At 42.6% G+C, this 26,718-nt stretch overlaps 1 protein-coding gene across 1 annotated transcript; it reads right to left on the bottom strand.

Moving 5' to 3' along the window:
- Positions 1-13,829: 13,829 nt before the first annotated feature.
- Positions 13,830-26,514, bottom strand: NUDCD3 (NudC domain containing 3). The gene is made up of 7 exons (XM_075207260.1): positions 26,404-26,514; positions 23,127-23,327; positions 22,778-23,052; positions 19,873-20,005; positions 18,751-18,894; positions 17,135-17,323; positions 13,830-16,882 (listed from the first exon to the last, which is right to left on the bottom strand). Exons 2-7 carry the CDS (start codon positions 23,316-23,318, stop codon positions 16,772-16,774), a joined length of 1,044 nt encoding a protein of 347 aa, XP_075063361.1. The 5' UTR covers positions 23,319-23,327; positions 26,404-26,514; the 3' UTR covers positions 13,830-16,771.
- Between the last annotated feature and the right edge of the window lie 204 nt (positions 26,515-26,718).

The raw sequence follows: 26,718 nt of genomic DNA, 5'->3' as shown, positions 1-26,718 counted from the left end.
TCTTTAGGGTCATCTGTATTATTAGTAATGTACGTGCAACATTTGACACCGAACTGGGTGGCCAGTGTCACACAGTACCCACCAGTAATAGAGGTGAGATAATTTAGTACCAGTCTATGTTGCACCAACTCCTTTTTGTACGCTTGTAGCTCCCTTCCAGTATACCTGAAAGTGTCATCATACATCTCGGTGATATTATCTATTAATTTAGCTAGGTCTTGGATATATTTAAAGTTTAATGTTCCCCGAGCGGTCCTGGTGAGATCTAGAGCAACCATAACTTGGAAACCAGCAGTTTCACTAATCAATTTTGTAGCTATGGGTTCCTCACCAGAAATCATATTTCTCTTGCCACGGTGTTCATACTGTGTGTGTATGTATGGTGGTGATGTTGTCTTGTGAATATCTACCATTTCTTCATGAGTAATAGTCATGATTTCAGGAACCAGTTTAGCTAGGAAACACAAGCCCTTGGAACTCGGAGTCACCCAGGAATAAGCTTTCCTTCCACAAACAAAATACACATCATCAGGGAGAACATAAGGAACAGTATGCCCATGAATTATATCACACACAGTTTTGATAAAACTACCCATGCCTAGTGTCTCCATCTGCTCTAGACACGTGTCGGCATTAATGATATTTTCACATTTATCTGTAGAGACTTTTCCAATAGATACCTTCTTATGTTTGGTTATATGCCCTAACTTGTGACTTCCATCAACATTCCTGCCTAGTAGTGATCTTGTGAGTCTCTCTCTAAAATGAGTGTGGCGAGCCATTGTCTGATCTGATAGGTCAGCCTCCCAATTCTCCAGGCACTTTGCATGAGATATGTTTAGGCACAGCAAAGATCTGCCTATGGAGTATTGTCGAAGCGTCAGACTAGGGGACCTAGTGTTATTGTACCTCTCTTCTATGGGCCTCCCACCCCTTAATTCGAGTACTTCGGATATGTTTAGAGGGAATGGCACTAGTCCTATGTTATGCTGCCCTTGAGGCACGTGAGAGCACACCCAACACTCGGTTTGGTTTAGCACCTTACCCACCAGGGAGTGATAATCCTCCAAAGGATGCCCGCCTATATTCAGAGTACTGGGGGACTGGCATCGTTGGATGCATCTCTCTTCAACTAGGGAGTTGCAGAACTTGCAGATACAATACTCATCAGACAATAGCCCCTCACACTGCCTCCGAGTTCCTGAGCTAGCAGACCTTTTCATAACCCCTGGACCAAGTTTGATAATGGGCTGCTCAGGATATCCTATTAACTTTTCTTCGGCCTCCATTTCATCCGTATCACTCCCAGAACTCTCCTCCGTCCTCCATCCTCCTTCACAAAAATAGAATGTCCTAGAAAAAGTAAAAACAAGGAAAATCCTGGAACAAAAGAAAAACAAAAACTGCCACTCCATCGCTGGAAAGATCTTGCACTTTCTCCGGATTATGGACTCTCCTGCATTGGGTGGAATGGACCCAAGTGTCTCTCTCTGCAACCTTCAGTGATGTAGTACTGGTCAGCAGCACTTGGTACGGGCCTTCCCAACGGTCTGTTAAACAACCTGAACGTAAGAAATTGCGGATCATAACATAGTCTCCAGGTTCAACATCATGACAGTTCGTCTCTGGCATACCAGGTGACAGCATTTTTAGTTTTTGTTGTTGTTGTTTCAGCTGTCTACTCATTCTTATAAGATATTGTACAGTCACTTCATTATTACACTTTAAGTCGTCTTGTGGACTCACGATCAAATGAGGTTGTCGTCCGAACAGTATCTCAAAGGGGGACAGATTAAGAGGAGGTCTAGGAGTGGTTCGAATGCTGTGGAGGACCAACGGCAAAGCCTCAGGCCATGCCAACCCAGTTTCAGCCATTATCTTACCTAGTTTGTTCTTGATAGTACCGTTTACTCTCTCCACCTTACCACTGGCTTGTGGTCGGTAAGGGGTGTGAAGTCTGCTACTGATTCCCATGAGTTTACACATATTTTGGAAGACATCACCAGTAAAATGGGTATCCCTATCACTTTCAATGATTCTAGGGATACCGAACCTACACACAAAGTCTTGTACAATTTTCTTTGCAGTGAACACAGCAGTATTAGTGGCTGCCGGATATGCTTCTACCCAACCGGAAAACACATCAATACACACTAACACATACTTTAGATTCCTGCACGGTGGTAATTGGATATAGTCAATTTGTATTACCTGGAAAGGTCCGTCTGTAGGAGGGATGTGGGATGGCTCAGTTGGAATAGTTTTCCCAACATTTTTCCTCAAACAAGTAAGACATGACATTGGTTTCTTACCAGCTTGAGAGGAAAATCCGGGAGCACACCAGTATGCTCTCACCAGTTTGCGCATACCTTCTTTACCCAGGTGAGTCAGGCCGTGTGCTGCTTCAGCCAGGCTTGGATAGTATGTTCGGGGAGCTACAGGCTTACCTTGTCCATCCCTCCAGAGTCCTGAGGACTCTTGACCACATCCCTTCGCCTTCCAGACTGCCTTCTCCTGCAGGGAACACAAATCTTGCATTTCAATTAATTTCTGCGTGTCTAATGTCTGAAAAACCATCATAGTCTCGGTCGCTACAGTTATAGGTTGCCCTGCTGCCCATTTAGCAGCTTCGTCTGCCCTGTTGTTGCCCAATGACACTGGGTCTTCTTCAAAGGTATGGGCTTTGCACTTTATGACGGCTACTGTTCTGGGTAACTGTATCGCTGTCAGAAGTCCTTTTATGTGTTGTGAGTGTGCCACTGGTGTACCTGCTGCTGTCGTAAAGTTTCTAAGACGCCAAAGGGCCCCAAAATCGTGCACTACCCCGAAGGCGTACCTAGAGTCAGTATATATATTGGCTGATTTACCCTCTGCCAGTTCACACGCTCTCTTTAGTGCTACTAGTTCCGCCCCCTGGGCTGAGTGAGGTGGACCAAGGGGTTCAGCTTCTACCACATCCTGATCGTCTACAACAGCGTAACCAGTACATAGCTCTCCTGTCTCTGTCTGTCTATGGCAACTTCCGTCTGTATAGAACGTAAAATCTACATTTTCTAAGGGGGTGTCACGTATGTCGGGCCTTGCAGTAAAGGTCTGATTCAGGTGTTCCATACAGTCATGCGTGTCAGTATTCTTGCCTAACTCATCATCAACCAGGGTCTCCTCACCTCCCACCCTTTGTGTCTCTTGAGACACATACGGAAGGTATGTAGCTGGATTTAGGGTGCTACATCGTTTGATGGTGATGTTTGAGGGTGCCATCAGGGCTAGTTCCCACTTTGTGAATCTAGCTGAAGAAACATGTCTGGTTTGGGCTGAATTTAACAGAGCTGATACAGCATGGGGTGTATAGATGGTTGAATTATGTCCTAATACTACATCCTCGCTCTTACTTACTAGAAGGGCCGTTGCTGCTACACTTCTGAGACATGTTGGGAGTGACCTTGCCACATTGTCTAATTGTGCACTGTAGTATGCTACCGGTCTACTAGCGTCACCATGTTTCTGTGCGAGGACACCTGCTGCACAGCCATCAGCTTCTGTACAAAAAAGCTCAAAAGGCTTTTCATAATCAGGTATTCCCAATGCAGGTGCTCTAGTCAGACTATCTTTAAGATTAAAGAACGCTTGCTCTGACTCTTCTGTGTGTACGACACGTTCTGGTTTTGAGGAAGAGACTAGCTCCTGTAATGGTAATGCCAGAATAGAAAAACCTGGGATCCATGACCTACAGTATCCACACATCCCCAAGAAAGTACGAATCTGCTTCTGGCTCTGTGGCAGGGTCATGTGTTGTATGGCCTCAATTCTGTTGGTTGTCAGGTGTCTTAGACCCTTAGTGAGGCAGTGTCCTAAGTATTTGACCTTAGTCTGACATGGCTGTAATTTATCCTTTGCCACCTTGTGCCCTGTTTGTGAAAGATGAAGCAACAACAATTTAGTATCATGTAAACATGACATAAAAGAATCAGAGCACAACAACAAATCGTCCACATATTGAATTAGAACAGACCCATTGTGGGGTTGAAAGGATTGCAAACAGTCATGTAAGGCTTGGGAGAAAATACTGGGGCTGTCAATGAACCCCTGGGGTAGTCTGGTCCATGTGTATTGCACTCCCCTGAAGGAGAATGCAAAAAGGTATTGGCAGTCAGGGTGAAGAGGGACTGAAAAGAAAGCAGAACATAGATCAATGACAGTAAAATGACTGGCAGACGGTGGAATCTGCATGAGGATGACAGCTGGATTCGGCACTACGGGAAATTGGCTCTCAACAACTTTGTTAATTCCCCTTAAGTCCTGGACTAATCTATAGCCCCTCCCCCCACTCTTCTTCACAGGGAAAATGGGACTATTTGCTGTACTGGCTGTACGAATTAAAATCCCTTGTTGTAACAGCCTCTAAATAACAGGATATACCCCTAGTTCCACCTCCGGTTTTAATGGATACTGTGGGATTTTTGGAGCTATCCTACCACTTTTTAGATTGACCATGACAGGGGCTACGTTTGCCATCAGTCCAGTGTCCTGTCCATCTCCGGTCCATAGGGAACCTGGTATTCCCAGCAACATCCCCTTTACTTGAGATGGACTTTGTTCTATAACAGGAGAGTGTAACATTAACCTTTGAGGGGTGTCCAATATATCCTGTACCTCATGTGCGACCTTCTCCGGTATATCTAAGAACACACCATCAGAAGTACAGTATATGACACATCCCATTTTACATAACAAGTCTCTCCCTAGCAAGTTAGGAGCTGCTGCAGCCAAGAGAAACGAATGCTTAGTATGCAGAGGCCCGATAGTAACTTCGGCGGGTTTAGTTAGAGGGTAATGTAGCACTTTTCCCGTTACCCCCATAGCTGGAATAGTTTTGCTGGTCACCTGTAGATTGAAAGGAGAGGTTATCACAGATCGGGCCGCCCCTGTATCTACAAGAAAAGTTTGTTTCCTGCCAGCTATGTCAACTATCATTGTTGGTTCTTCACTCTGACTCTCAGTTAACCTCACTGGCTGTAGACTACAGGTATGACCTGACCCCTAGCGCTGACTATTGATTTCCCGCGCAGCATTTGCTGCCGTAATATGCGCGGGTAGATGTGAGTCTTCTAGTCTATGTGAATCCTTTCTTGGAGGATATCTATGTGACCCACCCCTATGTGTATTGAGTCTTTCTTTATTACAATCTCTCCTGTAATGTCCTTCCTCGTTACAGTTGAAACACCTGATCACTTTAGGTTTCCTGTTATATGGGTTGTATGCTGGTGGTCGTGTGTGCATCCCTTCTAGAGCCTGTATACTTACCGTCATTAACTTATCACTTTTCTCTTCCCTTTTTCTAAAAAGGTTCTTGTCATGCTCCACAGCAGACTCCCTAAGGGAGTCTACCGTGACGCCTCTCCAATTAGGTAATGTGGTTTGTACTCTCATCTTTAAATTTTCCCTAAGGCCATCCATCAGTACCCCTACAGCTACCTCTCTGTGATGTGGGTCCTCACTTATGTTGGATATCCCAGTAAATCGTGCGATCGCTGTTATAGCTCTAGCAAAGTAATCTGAGGCAGTTTCACTATCCTTTTGTTTAATGGTGAAAATCTTACTCCAATTTACCACTACTGGAAAACAGATGGCTAAGTGTTTGACAATTTGTTCTATATTCCGTTGGTTAATCTCATCAGTCAAGGTGTCATCTTCCTCCAACAAACAATCTTCAATAAATTTTTGTATGTTAGTATTGGGAGGAAGACACGCCCTCAACACTACCCGCCAATCCTTACTGGTTGGTTCGTGGGCATTCCCTAAGTCTTTAACAAATTTCTGACATTTAGCTAACTCCTTTCTAGGGTCCGGGAATTCAGTCATAATGGAACGTAATTCTGATCTAGTCCAGGGACAATGCATTGTAACATTTCTTAAAGGAACTACACCATCCTTATCTGGTTTCCTATTGGGAACCGATATTGTGCGGACCGGGAACACACCCTCTGGTACACTAACTTCAGGGGACGCTACAGGATTTACAGGCCCTAGATTTAGAACACTTTCACTCCTAGTGATCACGCTACTCTCACCTATCTCAGCCATTTTCTCATACTTGTGCTGAGCCTCTAGTACATTAACAGCATGGGCAATGGCCGAAATCACAGTGGGTTCATCTTCATTTTCAGATACACTTGATTGAAACTGATTTAAAACAGGGTACAACTTAGTAATTTTTCTATTTTCAGTTTTAACAACGGCTGTACTTACCCCTCCCGCCACATAAGGTGGCGGGGGCGCGCTTGCGCTGAGTTCGCCACGCTTCTCAATGATTACATCCGCCTCGCGCGCGCTTTTCGCCACGCCTATTTCCGGTTTGCATTCGCTGCTCTGCCACGTGTTACCTTCCATTTGCCACAATTTTAAACAATCATTATGTCTATTTCTCTTTTTCGTTGACTTGATCAACCATATTTTATCTTTTACAGTATTTAGTACCTCTGCATTAAAACTCCCTATTGTTGGGAAAGGCCTATCACAAGCTTTGGTCATCCCGACCCACGTGTCACAATACACAGTTGCATATGCACCATATTTCTTACACATGAGAAACCTCGCTGAACCAATAGGGCATTCCTTAGGCAGTACACTGACCATCTCTAGCGTATGCTTAGCACCCATGTTGAACAATATACCTTCTACCCGGAACACAGACACACCGCAATGCTCTGTCCCTTCCGGCCAAATGTGAAATACAGACACACCGCAATGCTCTGTTCTTTCCACCTAATAATTTCAACTCTGTTGCTATACTCACCGCTAGAGATCTATAATGCTCGGTGAACTTATTTCCTTTAGCCGCGTTCACTCGCTTTTTTCGCCCCTGGCGAGGATCCCTAATACAGAAATATCACTGTGGGCCCCAAGGGCTATCAGCTCCTCGATACCCTGGCTCAACCACAAAAATCTGCTGAGTTTATTATCGCTGGGAGCGCAAAGTCGATACAATCAACCTGCCTTTCCAGTATAATTCCTCCTAGCTGCTTCACCAATTCGCACTAACGGTGCGATCGGATCGCACTGCCTACCAATACTAATTATTAGCAAACCTTGCGATCTATTGGTAGCTCTTTGCGAAAACCCAGTTTTCGCATTCGGTATACCTGCCCTGTATACCGTCCTTCAGTTGGGCAATCCGCCTCGTCAGACAGCAACTGAGCACAATCCACAATAAAACAGTGTATCTACGTTACAACATCACACACTATACACCTTTTCTGCGCAGAAAATCAAAAGTTCCCAACAATAGTAATAATGTCTCAGAGGCTTTCACAAGTAATTATACTATGCATGTATAATAACTATCAAAACGATTGTTTAACCACGTGGCAAGTTTACCGGAAGTTCGTGTACGCACAGCAGGAAATACACATACGCTAAGCAATGCAATACAGTTAAAACGCACAATGACAGAAAAAAGAAACAGTTTTCTCTTTTGTCCCTAGGTTCTAGTTAGCGTGCCCTAGATAATGCAAAACGGACATTCGGTTTCACAACACAGAGTAAAATTCAGGTTTTGAACACCATGCGTTCTTACCCGTTTATGACGCGTCTCCACCCTTTGTTGAGGAACCGAAATCCGTTGGTCTTGCGTATCATCGGCAACGAAACCTCCAAAGCTCACGAGCTCCCAAATTGTTATGTGCGTATTGTCGCTAACCAATAACGATTGTCGAACCTCGATTTGTGTTTCCAAAGCACAAAGATTTATTCGCAAATAGTAGAATAAATATGCTTAAGCGAAGTAATAGTAAATACAGCCGTTACTTATCGCAGGCGCTCTGGATCCAGTGCAATCATTCAATCCTGAAGTCTGGGGACAAGATGTCTGCACTCTGGATCACAAGCTGCTGCTTATATACACAATCAAATACAGTAATACAATGAAGATGGTATGGCTTGCATCTATTGGTCCGGGTCTCAGGAATGTCCAAGGGGTCGTCAATCATTGGCTGGTTCATCCTAAGGAATCCAAAGGAGGGGGTCATCTCTGCAGGGGGTATGCTCTGCTCTTCCCGCCAGGATTCCTTAGTCTTAAGTAGTTCATAATTCCCTATCATTCATAACTTGCGTATGCACTCTACGATTCCCTCGCAGAGTGAACCAAACAGTAGGATATGTAACAAGGTTCATTATGATACCACTCATGATGTTATTCCTTTAACCCGTTCCGTGTATTTCACTAATATGCATGTAACTCTGATATAACATATAAATACTACTATATTTCGACATAACTGACTATGTGTTGCAACTACCATTAATGTATACTATTTTATAAGTATGCGTGTTTGTGCGAATGTATGGTAAAAGACCAGTTACTGTTGCTGCCACGTGTAGTGGATGCGTACGCCCTTCCACGCCGTAGCGTGCCCTTGTACGTCGATGCGTACCGTACGCCTCTTTTCAGACAAAGACAACCAAGTTTGCTAGACTTTAATTGAAATGACTATCCAATTTACTGACTTCGACAGAGGGCTGCAGTCAGTAACTGTAGTGGCGGTCGGTCTGTGACGTGGTAGTGATAGGAGACTGCTGTTTTTTTTTACTGGGCTTGCTAAGCATGAACTGCAGTTTCTTGACATGTTAATTATGATTAATACCTAAGTTTATGTAAAGAAAAAGTACAATTTGTGTGAATTGAAAGGTAATCTGTGGTGGAAGTGGGGTGTATATGGTAGTATGCCATACCGCTACTTCTTATACTGCCTTCATTGTAAAATAATAAAATTCCATTCATTTGTTTACATTCCCATTACATTTTTCATACCGCCACTTCTAAATTTCCACTTCAACCACTGAGCTTAATATTCATTGTATGGAGTATATGACCAGCATATTTCAAAATTCTGGTAGATCCTTTGACAAAATATGGGGTCCATGGACATTATTCTTTAACTGCTGGGACCACAGTGTGATGCAGTGTAATGATAAAGGAGGGCACAGTGTGACGAGAGGGACAGTAATGAGGGGCCGCATGGTGATGCAGGAGGAGCAGCGTGATGAGCGGCGGTACATGCTTAACTATAGGAGTATATGCTATGCTAAAAAAAATATAATGCTATGGATTGTTTCAGGGAGGCGGGGGGCGTGTGAGGGGCTGGCAGGGGGGCGTGTGGGGAGCTGGCGGGGGGGCGTGCGGAGGTTTGGGGAGGGCGTACGGGGGGGGGGCCCAAACCAATATCTTGCCTAGGGCACCATGAGGTCTAAATCCGGCTCTGGTTACACATCATAGGCTGATTCAATCTAAGGAATCCAAAGGTGGGGCTCTCTCCAGGGGATGAGTTCTGTTCTTCCTACCAAACTCCAATTACAATCAGTCCATTTGCATTTGACAGTTAATATCATATTAAAGGTTTATTCCCTAACATCAATAACTAGAGTATGCAATGTGCAATCTCTTCGCCGAATGCACCGAACAGCTGCTGATGTAAAGGGGATTAATATGATATTAGACATGACACATTTCTTTTAACCTGAACCATATGTATCACTAATATGCATATAACTTATAATATTACACATAAACACTACTATATTTCGACATAAATAACTATGTGTTGCAACTACCATTAACTACTACTATTTTACAAATGTGTGTGTTGGTGCGAATGTATGTAAAAGCGTAAATACTGTTGTTGCCACGTGTTGCGGCTGCGTACGCCCTTCCACGCTGTAGCGTGCCATATGCATATTTTCAGACAAAGACAACCAAGTTTGCTCGATTTTCATTGAAATGACTTTATCCAATTTACTGACTTCGACAAGTCTTCGCGAGTATTTGGCCCCCAACTAGGGGATTACCATCCAAATTTGACTTCGGGAATTCCAAGAGTTTGAGCCAAGAGAGTGTCCAGAAAGTTGCCCGCTGCACCGCTATCGAGGAAGGCTGATAACTCAGTGGAATGATGTCTGAAGGCTAAGCATGCAGGGACTAACAGAGTTTTCTGAAGAGGTTATTTGGAGACCTAAACGCACCTCTTCACCAGCGTCTAGGTCTAGGCGTTTCCCGCCTTGCTAGGACAGGAACGAACTAGATGGCCCGATTGGCCACAATACAAACAGAGACCAAGAGAGCATCGTCTGGAACATTCTTCTGGGGGCAGACGGTAAGCACCCAACTGCATGGGTTCAGGAGAATCCAGAAGAGTAGGACCAGACTTGGGTGGCAAGCAAGGAGGTATAGATGATTCCCGTTCAGTTTTTCTCTCTCTGATTCGACGGTCAATCTTAATGACAATCTGCATCAAATCTTCAAGTGAGGCAGGTACAGGATACTGAACTAAGGAGTCCTTAATTTGCTCGGTAAGGCCCAAGCGGAATAGACTCCGCGGTGCGGGATCATTCCAGGCACTATCAGTTGACCATTGCCGGCATTCCGCACAATATTCCTCAGCAGAACGACGTCCTTGCCTTAATGCCCGGAGATGAGACTCAGCTGAGGCCACTCTGTCTGGGTCGTTGTATAGCAACCCCAAGGCCTGGAAGAAGGCATCCACGGTTTGTAAGGCTGGACTCGTTGGTGGAAGGGAGAAGGCCCAGGACTGGGGATCACCCTGGAGTAGGAAGATTACAATCCCGGCTCTTTGGGGTTCAGAACCAGAGGAGCGTGGTCTCAGGCGGAAGTATAATCTGCAACTCTCCTTAAAGTTGCGGAAGGCGGAGCTGCTTCCCGAGAATCGATCGGGCAAATTCAACTTCGGCTCTGGAGAGACGCCAGAGGTTTGCTGAGGCTGCAGGTTTCTGGAGGCCTCTTCTTGAGCTGACAAGCGATAAGATAAGCCCTGTACAACTTGAGAAATCACCTGGATCTGGTTAGCCAGAACCTAGGCTGGAGAAAGATTCGGGTCGCTGTTGTCCATGGCAGAATTACCTCCAATCTTCACTGGCCGGTTATAAAGTTATGGCCACCAGTGCGGCATAAACTCATAGAACAGGTAGAAGAGATCTTCACCTTTAGCAAGTGGTTATGCTCACAGGTACTCAGATGCCCCCAGGTCTTATGCTGAGTAGTATGAGTTTATGCTTACACGGCAGCGCACAGGTACAGGAGGTAGCACACGGTGTAACGGCAGGCCAGAGATCAGCGGACTGGACAGGGCACCAGAGAGGATGTCAGGTACAGGCAAAAGGGTCAAGGTCACAGGCACAGGTTCAGAATCCGGGTATAAGCAATAGATCAGGGTCACTAGCACAGGTTCAGAATCCAAGAACAGGCAAAGATCATACACGGGTAATCAATCTCAGGTTCAACACCATACAATAAATAGGAGCAGGCAGCAATACTGGAGACAGGACGCTATAACTGGCAGTGAGGCTCAGTCCTCACTGCCTTAAATAATACCAACAGCCAATCAAGGCAAAGCCCTGATAGTAGCCCCAGGACCTGACTAAGTAATGATGGCAGTGGGGCCAATGAGATCTAGTGCGCCCAGGCTGCACTGAGTCAAGCTGCAGGCTAATTACAATCAGCCAAGGATGGCTGGGTCTGAACAGCCCTGCACACGCCCGGCTGTTTGACAGCTGGCCGAACGCGGCGGCAGGGAGCCTGAAGCGCCCCGGTTGTTGCCTAGGCAACTGGGGCGCTGAAACCGGAAGTGACGCCCCGGTCGTCATGGAGACGGCCGGACGTCACGAATAGTGCAGGAAGAGTCGCGGGGGCCGCCGCGACTGCTGACACTTTGCTGCCTGGGTATATTGAAGGTTTTTGTGGTCAGTGAAGATAGTAATCAGATGGACAGCACCCTGTAACCAATGTCGCCACTCTTCAAAGGCCCATTTAATGGCCAGTAACTCACTGTTTCTCACATCGTAGTTGATCTCAGCAGGCGAGAATTTATAAGACAGATATGCACAGGGGTGCAATTTCTGACTCTGCGGGTCTTCCTGGGAAAGGATAGCACCAGTTCCTACGTCTGAGGCATCTACTTCAACAATAAAGGAAAGTTCTGGGTGTTTCTGGATGCATAAAAACTGGAGCAGAAGTAAAAGCATTCTTAAGAGCTGAAAAACTGGCCAATGCTGCTGGAAATCAGGTTGTTAATTAAATTTCCCCCAGTGTGCACGCGCGCCCAGCTGTCATTCTAGCCGGGCCACAGCGCTGAAAGGAAAATGCGTCCCGGCCATCACCATGACGTCCCGGTCATCATGTTGACGGCGGGACAACTGAGGCAGACAGGAGCAAGTCGCGGCGGCCAGCAGTGGACCCGAGGCTCGTGACAGTATCTAAATGTATGAAGTTGGCCATATGATTGAACTATAGGATGTGGATATTATATGCGGGCTGGAATAGTTTGAAATTTTTGTCAAAATTATGTTCGACTCTCAACAAATGAAAAAGAGTGTAGTTCGAGCAATGCAGCAAGCTTTATGGCCTCTCAAGAGGGATCAGGTTGGTTGGATTGTAGCAGTTTTCTCTAATTTTGGATGACATTAAAGTCACCACCAGGATCACATGCTCCTCTGTAACTCTCCCCAGTTGGTCAAAAAAACTTAGCAAAACAGGTGGGCAGCACAATGGTTAGCATTGCTGTCTCACAGCCCTGGGGTCACAAGTTTGATTTCCAACCAGGGCCCTATGGTTTCCTCCCACCCTCCAAAGATATGCTGGTAGTTAATTGACTTGTGACTAAAATGGACACTGGTGTATGTGTGCCTGTGTGGCAGGGAATTTAGACTGTAAGCTCCAATGAGGCAGGGATTAATGTGAATGACAAATATTCTGTGTACAGCACTGCTTAATATGGTGGCGGCTATATAATCGACAATAATATATCTACGAAAACCAAATTAGACCCATAGTGTGGCATGAAAAATTAACTGTTTTATTAATGGACCAAAGAGGCATTATAAAAAATAAAAAAATGTGACAAGCATGGCTAACTTATGGTGCTTACCAGATATACATCCTATATTTTGTATTGTTATGTGTTACACCAAAAATAGGCAACTGATGACCCTCCTGTGGCTTTGGAACTACTGCTGGGATTTTTAGCTCCAAAACAGCTGTAGAGTCACATGTTGACAGAGCCTGTATATTACCACCTACCAATATATATTGTACACTCTGCAGTAGTAAATGACTTTGAAACTATTGTGAAATTATACACACACCCTAGGACACAAGATAAGTCTGTACTAGTATATGGATATATATTCTAATCATTTGACAGCAGTGAGCAAATTGTTCCTTCCATTCGGTGTACACACAAACACACAATCAGAAGTGGTGAGCAGTGGCCGGTTGCCATAACAACCACCAGGCAGGTTTGTAATACTGTGGATTCCCTCCACCCCCCCCCCCCCCCCTTGCAGACTGTACACCCCCCACTAGCTCTCTATTTAAAGCTGGCAAGGAGAATCCAACACACTATTGAATGTCCAAGAACCATCATTATATGCCAATACAATACACCCAGTCTATATGCAGTAGCACAGCAACATTGCTGAACCAACTGTTGCTGTACACTGAATACAGACACTGAACATTCTATAATAGCGCAGAGAAAGCAGATTGCATAATGCAGCATCATTATACGATGCATCTCTGTTAGTAGGCAGGCTGCACTGTATAAAGGTGAGACGTATACACTAATAATGAACAGAAAATCCATCATGATCTATATGCTCATCTTAAGTATATGCACTATTAACTATTTACATTATATTCAAAACTGATTTTCTTCCATAAAAGATAATAGCAGAGCTTGTTTTTACTGTAGACATGCAGCTTCAATACCCACTGCACGATAATCTCACACATGGATTAAAACAAAGAAAGAAAAACAAACTGTTTTCAGGTGCAATGTATTGTGATGGCATACAGCTTCTTCGCAACTTTGTACATCTATATATTCTAAATGTAAAATTATAACTGAATCCATTTTTATGAAGGACTTTAAAGTATTATTTTTCTACATAATTGCAGATTGATTGCTATGTGAAGTAAAATTGAATTTAATTCACTGACTCAAACAGTGACCAAAGAATAACAGAGCATTATACACAATGTTTGATTGGCATTACCAGGGAAAAGCAATTGAACCTTGTTATCTAGGTTGCTTGATTTAATTTGACTAAATTGACCAACCATTGTCCTGTGTTTGGGCAGTTTATATCACGACACGTGTGGGGTCAGAATTCCATCCACAAGTACGCAGCAATCCTGCAGTCTGGTGCCTGAACAGATCACTGTAATTTAGTCACACTTTAACAGTCAACCAGACTTTATTGGAACAAATAAAAGTCAAAATTGAAATTAGCCTTTATAGGCTGTTTTACATGAGGGCTTATTCCTCATTCTGAAATAAATACACAAGCAGGAACATTATCACATATAATGTATTCTCTCTGTGACTATAACAAGTATATATATTCCAGTACTTTTGTCTCCAATCACTGATCCTAAACAAAGGTGTCCAAATTATTATTATATTCTATTTTTAAGGCACTACAAAGGTTCGCTAATCAATATTGATAAGTTTTTTCTATGCGTCAAATATTTGTTTGTGCCACAGTACTGGACCATTGTAAATTCACATCTCCACTGTAATCCCACATTTCTTTTCAAAATCCATTGCACATGGTCTGTAGCATTTTCTGGAATATTCGAATAAGTATTGTCTAGCATGGCGTACAGTGATGTGGAAATTGAACTGAACAAGAGTCCCATGCATACGTGTAAACTATTTTCCACACAACAACATAGGAATCAGTTATAGGGAAGCAATGAAAAGTGGTAGCCACAGCACGCAACAACTTTTATTTAACTTTTTAATTGTAACACAGTCTGTGAGGTATCTCTTATGTCTCACATTAGCAGCAGCGAACACCACAAGACTCTGCATATCACATTTTCTCCATTGTGGAAATTAAACATATATACCATCTTGGTTGGCCTTTCCAAATGCAAGAGAAATCAAGCTTTCTTGTTGACTGTCAACAGCCTGGTTAAAAAGCTTACCATCTGAACATACTGTAACATATAGCTACAATCCATAGCCCCCAAGACTGGTCAGAGAGGTTGAGTGAATTTTACTGTTGCTCATCACTAAGGATACTTCCTGAGAGTGTGCAGGCTAAGGACATCTCAGAAGATTACTGTGAACATTAGTACAACCACAATCATAGTGAACATTCTGGGGGACATCAAGTAACTATAGAAAGGATGGTATTGCTCATAGCAACCATTCAGTTGTTTACTTTCAACCACTGGCAACTCCTATTCTACGCAGTTGCCTGTAGTACATTTTCTTTTAATAAATGCTGCATCCTGTGTTCCAATATATCTTTGGGGGCAAGATAAATGTCTACATTTACACCACTGGTGTTTTAGAGAAATCACAAGCAAATGCTTGGTAAAGTTATCCCATGTTGTGAAATGCTTTTATTACTGTATTAACCAAAATTGTAATGTTACAAAAGGATTGTAAACTGCTTTATATAGAACATAAATATTGTTCCAGTGATTTACCCATATCAGGGGAGAAAACAGAGGAGTAAGTGAACTGTGACACTATACAACACAGGTAGCTCTTGGCTGACAGATCACACCAGGACTTGTAGAACAACCATTGCTGGCAGACACAGGTTACTTGTTATAGCACAAGAAGAGGTAACACTGAAGTCCAACTATCATAGACTGGGTGAGGGTGATGATAGCAGTAGCCCGGCAACTGCAAAAGTTACCTAACTGAGAAACTCTAACAAAGAAAACTAAAACTGTGATTATAAAAACACATTTCATTCTTCTAACATTGAGGCTGATACCACAAGGGCCTTTTAGACCACCACACATTTTCCAAACCAGGAATCTCTGTTTCCCTGTCACACACTAAGGCGCTTCAGCTAGAGCACACTGAATGAAATGTTCTGCACAGTTCAAGTGCTTTCTATAGGACAGTGAAACAGAGGTTTCCCTTCATAGCTGTGTCTCTATCGGAGCCGCTGAATGCTACACTTCTGTCTGGAAAAGCATGGTGTTGTTATGTCCCAGTGTAACACTAGCCCCGATCACAGAATAAAAACAAGAGGGTGAAAAGAGGAACCAATCTATATCATACTTGCCAACTGTCCCTGAATGTCACGGAGACTCCCTGAAATAGGGGTGATCTCCCTCACTCCCTGAAGAGTCTGGCATTCTCCCTGATGCTGAGCCAGTACAAGACGTGGTTGGCTTTGCCATCTGTGGCATGATGACACAGTTCAGAAATTGTGTCCTGTGTCCATGTATTGATGCCTATGGAGGTGGCCATTTTCATGGAGACCAAGATTTAATCAAAGACTGACAGGTAAGACAACATGACTTCAGTAATGGAGACACTTTAGTCTCTAGAGATTCATTAGCTGCTTTTCTTTAACGTATAGTTGCCCACTCTCCTGGAATGTCCGGGAGACCTCCCGGGAGAGCAGGGCAACCTCCCGGTGCTCACCCCCGCAATAGATAAGTGGCGGGGGGGCACGCCCATCTCCCCCGGGATCTCCCTAAAGCCAATGAGGAAAAGTTGGCAAGTATGATCTATATGTTCCACAAGTTAAAAGAAAATCCAATCCCTGCCAAGTCCCAGTTCATTGCGTTTATAAACGAATTTTTAAATAAGCATTTAAATACACTGTGAGAAGTAGATGTTTCTGATAATGGACTCAGCAAAAGGCTTTGGTGATCCAGGTGTGACCGTGTAAACGTTGATCTCAGGAGGGACAGGCCAACACTTGCTTCCATGTATAGCGTGTGTCAGAACTGCACGGCACCTGAAGAGATGTTAAACATGGAAGGATCAAAGTTCTGCCCCTTGAATGGGGATCCTTCTGCATCCCATCCTTTCTTCAGCATATCATGGACTTTCTGTAAGGGGGACAATGGAACACAAGTTACAGAGGGGGCTATTGTTGTAATGGCATGGTGAAACAGTGCAGGATGTCAGGTCAGTACGGGAAACCTATATGAAATAGCTTTGCGATAAATATTACAAGGCTATTTCACAGAAGTCTGTGTGGTTGTTGTTAATGTTACATAAGGCTGAAGGACAGCGAGGGCTGGATTTATAGAGAAGAGGGTGTTTTGTCAGTGGTCATTTCTCATGTGGCTACAACATACCATTTCATGGCTCTGTGGTTTCCCCTGGATCTTTTGGTGGTAGTCAAACGTGAGTCGGTCCAGCACAGCATGCTCCTCCTCATCCACTGTGGCCATGCTACGCTCTTTGTTTATTTTCTCAATGTCGATTTTTTCCTCACCCTCCAAGACTGCATTCCACCAGTACTCCCCGCATTTACTCAGACTGATCTATGGGAGAAGCACGCTGTTGTACAGTATATCCTTCACAACCAATAGCTGTTCAGCTGCTGGGGAATTACAAATCCCAGCATGCTGGGTAACCCCTTAACAAGTGGAGAGCCACAGGTTACAAAAGTCTGATATATAATAATAGTGAAAACAATGCATTGTATATTGATGATAAATCTCTGGATCCTATAGCTCCTTTTACTCCTCATAGGAGTAATACTGCACAATTAGGGGTAGTCTGGCCTCTTATTGTACACAAGTTAACCCGTGCATGATACTCATGCATTCTAGTCAAATCAAGCTACTTAAGGTGTTAAAAAGGTTCTTGTCATGCATTTGGGGCTAGCCCAGGCCTCCTCAGGGGAAGAGCGTTACTTCCCGACGCAAGCGCCCTTTTTTTAACGTGGTTTTGTCCACATGTCACCACCTCATTATTTTTCTCCATCACCTCATCCTTCATCTTCATCAAGCTACTTAAGTTGTTAAAAACTCCCCACTGTCACCCCCGGCAACCACCAACCACTCCCAACTGTCACTTCTCCTTCAAGAAATATATAGGTCAGTGTATAACTCTGGCCAGCAGGTGGCGCTGCAGCTTGGGTTTTTTTTTTCCATACACGCCACTAGGCATTTATATAGTAGATGGTAGGATTAACACTCAAACCATTATTTAAAGCTGTAATTGTCAAATATAAAAGGGAGCTACCAAATGCCTTTATGTAATAGTATATTCCATTTCCTTGAGATGTTTGGCATTGTAATTGCATTTTATATGTTGAGTAGTGCAAATTATTACTCTTGTGTATAGGAATTTTTCTGCAAACAGTGGCTGAGGATACTTATGTTGAGCACAATGTGGGATATCTATAAAATCGATCCCTAGTATAGTTGGCAACGTTATGCACAAACTTGTTTACACTGTTTTACCTCCAGCAACACTGGTAGGAGTTCCCTAGTTTTCAATGCTTATTCCAGTGTTTACTTAGTGATGTCAAAAGTGGGTGTGGTTAAAACAGCGCTTTATTTATAATATTGAAGTATTGCACATGCTAATGTTATTTGGGTAATGTACGTTTGGTCTACTAAAAACTTGATGTATGACTAATATCTAGACTAAAGCTTGCACATGCATTACAAGTTTATTGCAAAACTGACCATTGTTTTCCACAGACCTGCAGAAAACCACAGTTTCTACTTACAGAACTTCAGGCACTAGTTCTATAGGGTCCCTCTGTGTATGTTCCTATTGGAGTGGATGCAAGTACTGGATATGTCTGCTGTAGCAATGGGAAACTCCCCCTGCAGCGACACGGAGTAGTGATACCTAGTTAAACAATAGGATAATCTGTACAGACCTGTAACATGGATGGCACCTGCTGCAAGGAAACCATTACGTGCTACATGTGAGCCATCATCTATCTTATTACCAATATACATTTCCCAGGTTCCAGGCTCCATAGGGAGGTCTCTGCATTTATTTTGTGAGTGAAGTTTCCATTCATCACGGCACGTTCCCCTTGGCTGTCTCTCACTACCACGCGGATACATGTGCTGCGCAGGTCCACCGTCACCTGGGAGAGTTTGGTAAAAGGGGGAGGAGCATCACCAAACGGTTAATCCTTCACTTTCACACACTCCTCGTAATGCAAGCACATTACATTGAAGTGGTGCTGTCATTTCTGCACCATTACCCTCGTTCCCGGTGTTCCACAGGCCAGTAGTTTAGCTTACTCTAATGCCTAAAGAGTCCGTGGGTGAACATATCTGCCATCTTGGACTCTGGCAACGAAGGGGTTTGGATATGAAGAGAAAAAATTAAATGGCGGTTTCCATGGAAGTTTGACCAAAAATCTTGTAAGATTTGATACATCAGCAGTAAAATGGACAAATAAAATGAAAATGAATGCTAAAAGATACAGACCCAAGATGAAAGAGCATTTTGTCCAACAAACATTACATAATTAGAAACATATACTGGTGCACGGCAATTATACAGCTCAGTGGATTAGAAACAGCATTTTAGGTTTCCAGCTCCACCTGCTGACAACTCTCATAGGAAGAAACATAATTCTTGTGTTACCTACAGTCTTAAGTGACGTGATAATATCTCTCTATTACTGTTACTTCATATATCAATCCGTTATAAATGTGAGTATACCAATCTGGGAGGAAATCGGTTAATTGCCTGGCAGAAACCCAGGGTCACTATTTCTATAACGGATCACAATAAAACCAACCGTAGCGGACACAACATCAGTTGCTGAATAACGTCCATAAAGACTACAGTGCATGCTGGGATTAAGTAAAACCATGCCACAATATAACGGAGTAAAATGAAAGCATGTTGTAAATGTACTGCTGCCCCCAATAGTCATATAACCGCAGCAATGGCAGCTGTATACAGACCACTTCAGTCTTCCTTTGGTCTACTCAAAGCCATTCACAAGAGGTTTGTATTAGTCTGCAACATCCTCTATGTGGGGGGCGGACACCATTCATACATTATTACATCACCAAGAAATAAGGAAGAATCTAAAACATAAATTCACCTGTCTGCCTTTAATGACATCCTTAGACACCGGGACTTTAATCTCCAGGTCCATGTAATCCTGTGACCATGTGTAGTTTTCCCTCACTGCACCATTGTAGCTGTCTGGGTCCATTTGGAATTCTTCTTGTCCCCTGATAGGAAATATAAACCATAAGAGATTGGCTAAATATAGTCCTAATGCCTTATGTAGAATGGTCAATCTCTGTCCTGTGTGTGCAGAGGAGAATACGCTTAGATTCCACTCAGGAACAAAGATAGTAATACCCAATTAATAACACTATGAAGATGGTGGCTAATAACCCAGAGGCAGACTGGATCAGCAGGTATAAGATGTAGATGTAGTCACACCCTGTAGAACAATACATTGGCATTGTCTGATGTCTCGGGTAGACTGACCGTCTCCACTTTGACTTGCGACTGGTGTCTTCCACGTAAATAGCTTCCCATAGCCAGGTGAGGTCACAATTTTTGCTTTTTGCACAGTTATACACTTTTTTAATCTAGACTTTTCTATTATTGTGTTACCAATGTGTATAGTGCGGCCAGTACAATTTAGGAGGCATGTAGTTTGCTTTCATCTAGGCTACCAGGGAAGTCCGGGTTGAGGGCCTTTGGTGAGTGTAATTAATGCATCATAGTGCACACTTCAGATCATCGAGTCTGGGAAAGGGTTCAGTTCTCCTTTGTTATTCTCCGATTTATAAATATTACTTTTCACAACTGCATGCTTCCTGTTTCCGATTATTAATTATGTTTTTGTCAGCAGAGTGATTCCATACAGGCTATCTTTCAGGGAAGGGTTACTATACTCAGTAAAGAGGGGGAGTTCTTTGCACCACCCACAGGTGAGTGGAGCAGGTACTATTGTACTTTCAACATTAGTCTAAACCTCAAGCCATGAGCATACAATTATTCAGTGTTATTCTGAATTCCCACTTCCGCTTTCTTAAAAAGTAAAGCATTAACTTACACATATTTAATGTTCTAATGGGGTTTGATTCTGGTCAGATTATTAGTCTTGCCCCTAATCCACACAGTGCAGTTCAGCAGAGCAGGTGTGGAAACTTGTCAGTCACACTCTACCTACTACTCAGAAAACAACCTCTCTATAGATAGGAAGATTTATCAAGAAATTTGCCCACCACTGTCATCACTTTTCTCTGAACAGTTTTTTCTAATACTATTCAAGAGAAAGTGTTTAAATCTGTAGCAGGGGGTATCCAGCTGCCCGCTGGCATTCTGTTTCAGACACCAGTGCCTCTCTACACCCCTCATGGCTGTACATAAGCTGCAGTACAAACTACATTGAGACAACAGTCTGATGTCCCATCATCTTGTACACAACTTGGACTATACTCCTAATTTTAACTAAAACTGCAGTTTACTGTGCTTGATTCTGCTCAGTACACGTTGATGAGGCGCAATGGTGTTTTATCAGTTGACAGGGAGCAGCGGAGGCAAGCTCTGTGATTTAATTATATGTACAGTGACACTACAGTTAAAATTTAGCTTTAGGTTATATAACTCTTTAAAAGGAAACACATAGTAGCTGTCGATGTTACTATGAGTCAATTGTCAGTGACAAAGAGATATGACTATATTACCAAACAGATGAAGCAAATTTGGCGAGTTGGATCAGTGCTGTTAACACAATCCGTGGAATAGCACACGTGAATCAGGGAGTGTCTGGCACGCACACACACACACACACACACACACACACACACACACACACACACACACACACACACACACACACACACACACACACACACACACACACACACGTTCTTTCAAAATTCAGACAACTATAGGAAACCAATTAATCTGAGGCTACTTATGAGATTGGTTAATCAACCAAAAATGTAACAAAAACCAGCATGACCACCAGATCAATAGCTGGTCCAGTTATACATTATAAGAAAACAAAAGAGGAATAACATCTCCATATCTTCTTCAGCCAAATCATTCAATGCTTACTAATAAAAGGTTGATGCCTCCACCAGTAATAACAGTACACAATGGACACCTTTATCACCTTTTTGTTTTAGAACACAACAAATTAGATTGATAAACTGATGGTTCTAAAGCAACGTCTTAAAGGGACTTTATCCTATTATTCACTTCTCTCTAGCAAGAGGTCGTATACACAATAATACACCATTCCTGTATAACCTATATTAGAAGACTAAATCACTACTCACTTTAACACCCAACACTCGCTTCGATGGTTCCTTCCCATTAGCCCAAACATGTGATAACAAGCGCTGCATTCCTCTCATGTACTCCTCTCACATATACCCTCATATAAACAGTTTGATTCTGCTTATAATGTGATAATACCACTTTACTCCATCAGAAAAAATAATCCTATACAACCGCTTACAGGTTTTCAATTAAATCTGAAATTTGAAATCTGATGTTCTTAAACCCACCACAAAAGTAGTTTTGTTTTTTTCGTTTTTTTAAACAACCCACCTCATATACCTCCCCACAGGATCTTTCCTCATCCAACAGCCCATTTTTAGGGGTAAATTATAATAATAATAATGCACTCTATTACCGTAGTAAAGGTAATAGTGCACAGCCCTTATAGTTCTTGAATCTACCACTTAGTGTCCCTTTTAAGATAGACATATTAAAATTGAAAATATCACTGTCACTTTACACATGGTTACAATTCAGCAATTACAAACATTAAAATACTTATTTGAATCTTCAACCATGAATGTGCCTTTACTCTTATTTAAGCTAGTTGTGGATGCTGTAATGGTAATACTGCCCCGGGTATGTTGGATGAAGAACAACGAGAAGCAAATATTGAAAATAGAAAGAGATAAAACAGAAGCCTCACGGCAGGGATGACACATTATATCACAAATGATGTATTATGGCGTTTTTACTTGGAGACAGAAGCGGTGTCGTCTGTGTCATTACTGCTGGCCTCTGTTTCTTCTGCTTTCTGCTGTGCATCCGGAGTGTCTGGCTGACTCTCTGGCTTTTCCTGTTCTATGGGTAACTCATCTGCAGGAGTCTCTATTATCACTTCTTGTTCTGCCACTGCTGCACCGTCGCTCTCTGCCAAACTCCCCTCCTCTCTCGTCCTCAGCTTCTTCTGCAAATCTTGCACTCTCCTCTCATGGTCCTGCAGGGCAAGACGCTCGTAGGTTTTGAACGTCTGAGAGAGGACAAGTGTGATTTACCTCCAGTACCAGGACTGTGTACACAACACTGTAATGACCAATTACTCACCTGCAGCACCATATTCTGGGCAACACCCGGGGGGAATCCCAGACGGTCCTGGGGATTCAGTAGCAGACGATAAAAGTCTGTCTTGCGGTACAAGAACCCAAAGTAAACACTTAAAAAGTCCTGGATGTTTCCCACATGTTGCAGAATTCCCAGAAGAGCATGGTCATAACGGTCTGATAGTTCTGGCTCCATCACTTCACCCTGCAGTTAAATACAACATGGGAATTATCATACGCTTCCGCCAAATAGACAATGCACATAATGTCTTTGTGTAATGTCATGTGAAAACACACCCTCTTTCACATCTGTGTTTTTACATAAATAACAATCATCTAATCCTCGACAAGTCCTAAAATCTGAGGAATCTAATCTAATGTGACAAATAACTCACCGATTATAATTCGTCATCGTTTGTTCAAAAAAAAAAAAGACCAACATGAAAAAGTCACATGTGAAAAAGTTAGTACACCCCATGATTCAGTAGTCTGTAGAACTAACTTTAGCAGCAATAACCTGTTTATCAGTGTCAGAAACTTTGCCCATATCTCATGCAATACTGCTTCAGCTCAATGATGTGTGAGGGCTTCCATATATGCACAGTTCTGTTAAGGTCCTGTCTAAGCAGCTCAATGGCATTGAGACTTTGACTTGGCCATTCCAAAACCTTGATTCTTTTTTTCATTTTAACCACTTAGTGGTAATTCTGCTGGTGAGCTTAGGGTCACTGTACTGTTGCATGATCCAATTTCAAGTACATTAGAAAAATTTCTAAAGGGTTATTTATCACAAAAAATAAAAATTATATTTATCAAATGGTGACCTTGCTAAGGACTAGGGGGTCTATGCACCAATAACATGTGGTGCAACTAAATATACATCGCTGCAAACCGCTGCGATGCAGTTATGCACCGCTGAAGTGCATCATGCTGGTGCTACTCTGGGAGCTAAGTGACCCTTCTGCTGCAAAACATTTTTCCTATTTAGGAGGAAGCACTTCTTCTGTAACGGATTCTGAGAAGCAAGAGATGCTTCAGCAGAATCCCATAGGAAATGACAGGTAACGCCATCCTGAGATGGCGTTATCTTTCTGCGCAATGCAAAAATTTCGCAGTCCCCATATTAATCTATAGGGACTGCAAAAACAAACGTAAAGTGGGGTATGGCAGGAAAATTCTTTAATTTCTCCTGCAATAAGCCCTTGATGCATTCTGTGGTAGTCATTTAACAGAGAAAACTGCTGTTTTATCCGTTTTAATGGCTCATAATAGTTTGATGCATAGACCCCTAGATGATTGTAATTATACCCTGATATATAAAAGCACAGATTTGAAAGAGGGTGTACTATTTTTTTCACATGACTGTATATCTACAGGAAGGATTACTGGACAATATATTGACATCCACCCTAAAGTATGTTTTAACAAAGCCCCTCCCTTCCCCCCAGAGAGCATTTACAGTAGAGTGCCAGCCATTTACTGAGAAACCACCTGACTTTCCTGGAGAATTCATAAAGGGTGTTATGGCCACTGTATGGTGGTAACATATTGGATAATTACATCACTGGTCATCATTATATGCTCTTTAGAAAAGGTCTTTTTATAAATATGAGATATTAGTATATATCAAGTTAAGCTGATACATTCGATCAAATATTGATTGGCTATAGCAGCTGTTAGTTCAAATCGCAAAGGAATTTATGAGACTGGCTATTCCATGCAGAACAGTTTGGAAATTTGAAAGTCACATTCCATTTTGTTTTTTTTATACTGAGGCCACACACTGATAACTACCCATTATGTTGGGGATTGTTAGGCTCCAATTTACATTTTCCTGGGCCCCATCTTGTTATTTTATTAGCCAGTGGCACTTTGAGGACGCAACAAAAGCCAGGTGAGAAGGTCAATCAATAAAATCCTGCCCATACTCAATCTTGTCACATTACAGTGACCATTGTGCATCCCATTCTGAGAACACAAGACCTCAAGAATAGAATGGGAGAGAAGACCACCCTGAGCAAAGCCCCCAACTCTGACAACAGGAGATTTGTATAGTAATTCCTTATTATGTCAATAAAAAGGTGACAGAGCCCCTTTTAAGTGAGAGGGACCCACCTCCCAACCAATGTGGATGCAACCTGAAAAAATATATATTTTTCATGAATTAATTTTCAGAATTAGAAAAGTATTTAATTTCTACTAAAACTTCATAACTTGTGGGTGCCCCCGGGAATTATGGTTGATTTCATCTACAGGGTAGCTTGGAAATAACACTTAAAAAACAACAGAAGCATTTAGAGGCAGCTGTTCCCTCAATATAAACAACTCTATTTTGGCAACAAAACCAGATTAAATCTCCTAAAAACAACTGGACCTCCCCTAATAAAAGGAACTAAATAAGTAAATGGCTACAAATAAAGATGTAACAAATAGTATTTTACTCTGTCCCTTCATCAAACTGAAATACTATATATAAATATATAGTGTACAATAAGTATGAATATAACTATAGAAAAAAATAAATGTAGAAGTAAATGGCAATTATTAAGGTTAGAATAATAAACTATTCCAAAAGAGTGTCTTCCACAATAGCCATAGTACAGAAATAATTTACTTCTCTAAATGTCATGTTTTATTTGGGGGGGAAGAGGGAGACACTGTGTGAATGTGGAGAATGAACTTATTTTGTACAGTTAAAAAACCATAAGCAAAAGAAAAAAGGCTTATATAATACCCCCTCTTCTGCCCCAAACATGGGATCCAAACAAAATTAAATATACATTTATTGCAATATAGCACATAATCATTATGTAATAAAAAAATAAAATTTAGAAAACACTAACCATAAAGCATATTTGTGTAAGGGCTGGGAGATACAAACACTGGCCTGTCAGTATGTTATTGGGGGATACAGACCAAGTAGCATTGGAAGTAGAGTACAGTTTAGGCAACATGCCACTGAAGGTTCTGTGGAACTACAAGTACAAGCAAAAGTGTGCTGGCAGGGAATGCTGGGACTTGTAGTACCAACACACCTAGAGAGCCCCATGTAACCTGTCATTGGGCTGGATAAAACACCCATATTCAGCTGTCCTGTACTGAAACGTGTGTACAGTGACACATCTATCATTGGATATTAAACACTACACTGTCACTGTGCATTATGTATCCCGGTATATCTGCCATCACCGCTGTAGTACACGGCCCTATATAAGTGCAGGTAACGCGGAATACCCTACAGACACCGACCTGACCCTTCACAAACAATTACCACAACTCACATGGGATTTATGTCACGGTAATCAGGAGATCCCCTTCACCGGAAAGACCTTCTGACATCACCCGGTCATGTGACTGTTGTGGTCACGTGGTACACAGGGGAGGCTACTGATAGTGACATCACTAGGTCATGTGACTGCTGTGGTCACGTGGTACACAGCGGAGACTGCTGCAATGTTCCTGTGTAGCTAGTGATAGTGATGGTGACATCACTAGGTCATGTGACTGCTGTAGTCACGTGGTACACAAGAGAGGTTGCTGTCAATGTTCCTGTGCAGCTACTGATAGTAATGGGGAATCAGGTACATTGCCATATT

Source organism: Mixophyes fleayi, chromosome 4, assembly GCF_038048845.1.
Source record: "Mixophyes fleayi isolate aMixFle1 chromosome 4, aMixFle1.hap1, whole genome shotgun sequence".
NCBI classification, from domain to species: Eukaryota; Metazoa; Chordata; class Amphibia; order Anura; family Limnodynastidae; genus Mixophyes; species Mixophyes fleayi.
Note: the sequence above shows the minus strand (reverse complement) of the source record. Positions and strands in the feature narration are given on the sequence as shown.

Coding starts and splice junctions, on each gene's coding strand:
- NUDCD3 (XM_075207260.1), bottom strand. CDS start 23,318: ATGGAGCCAGAACTATCAGACCGTTATGACCATGCTCTTCTGGGAATT. Junction 23,053..23,126: donor CCCAGAATATGGTGCTGCAG/GTGAGTAATTGG, acceptor GTCCTCTCTCAG/ACGTTCAAAACCTACGAGCG. Junction 17,324..18,750: donor AACCTGGGAAATGTATATTG/GTAATAAGATAG, acceptor CTTCTCCCATAG/ATCAGTCTGAGTAAATGCGG.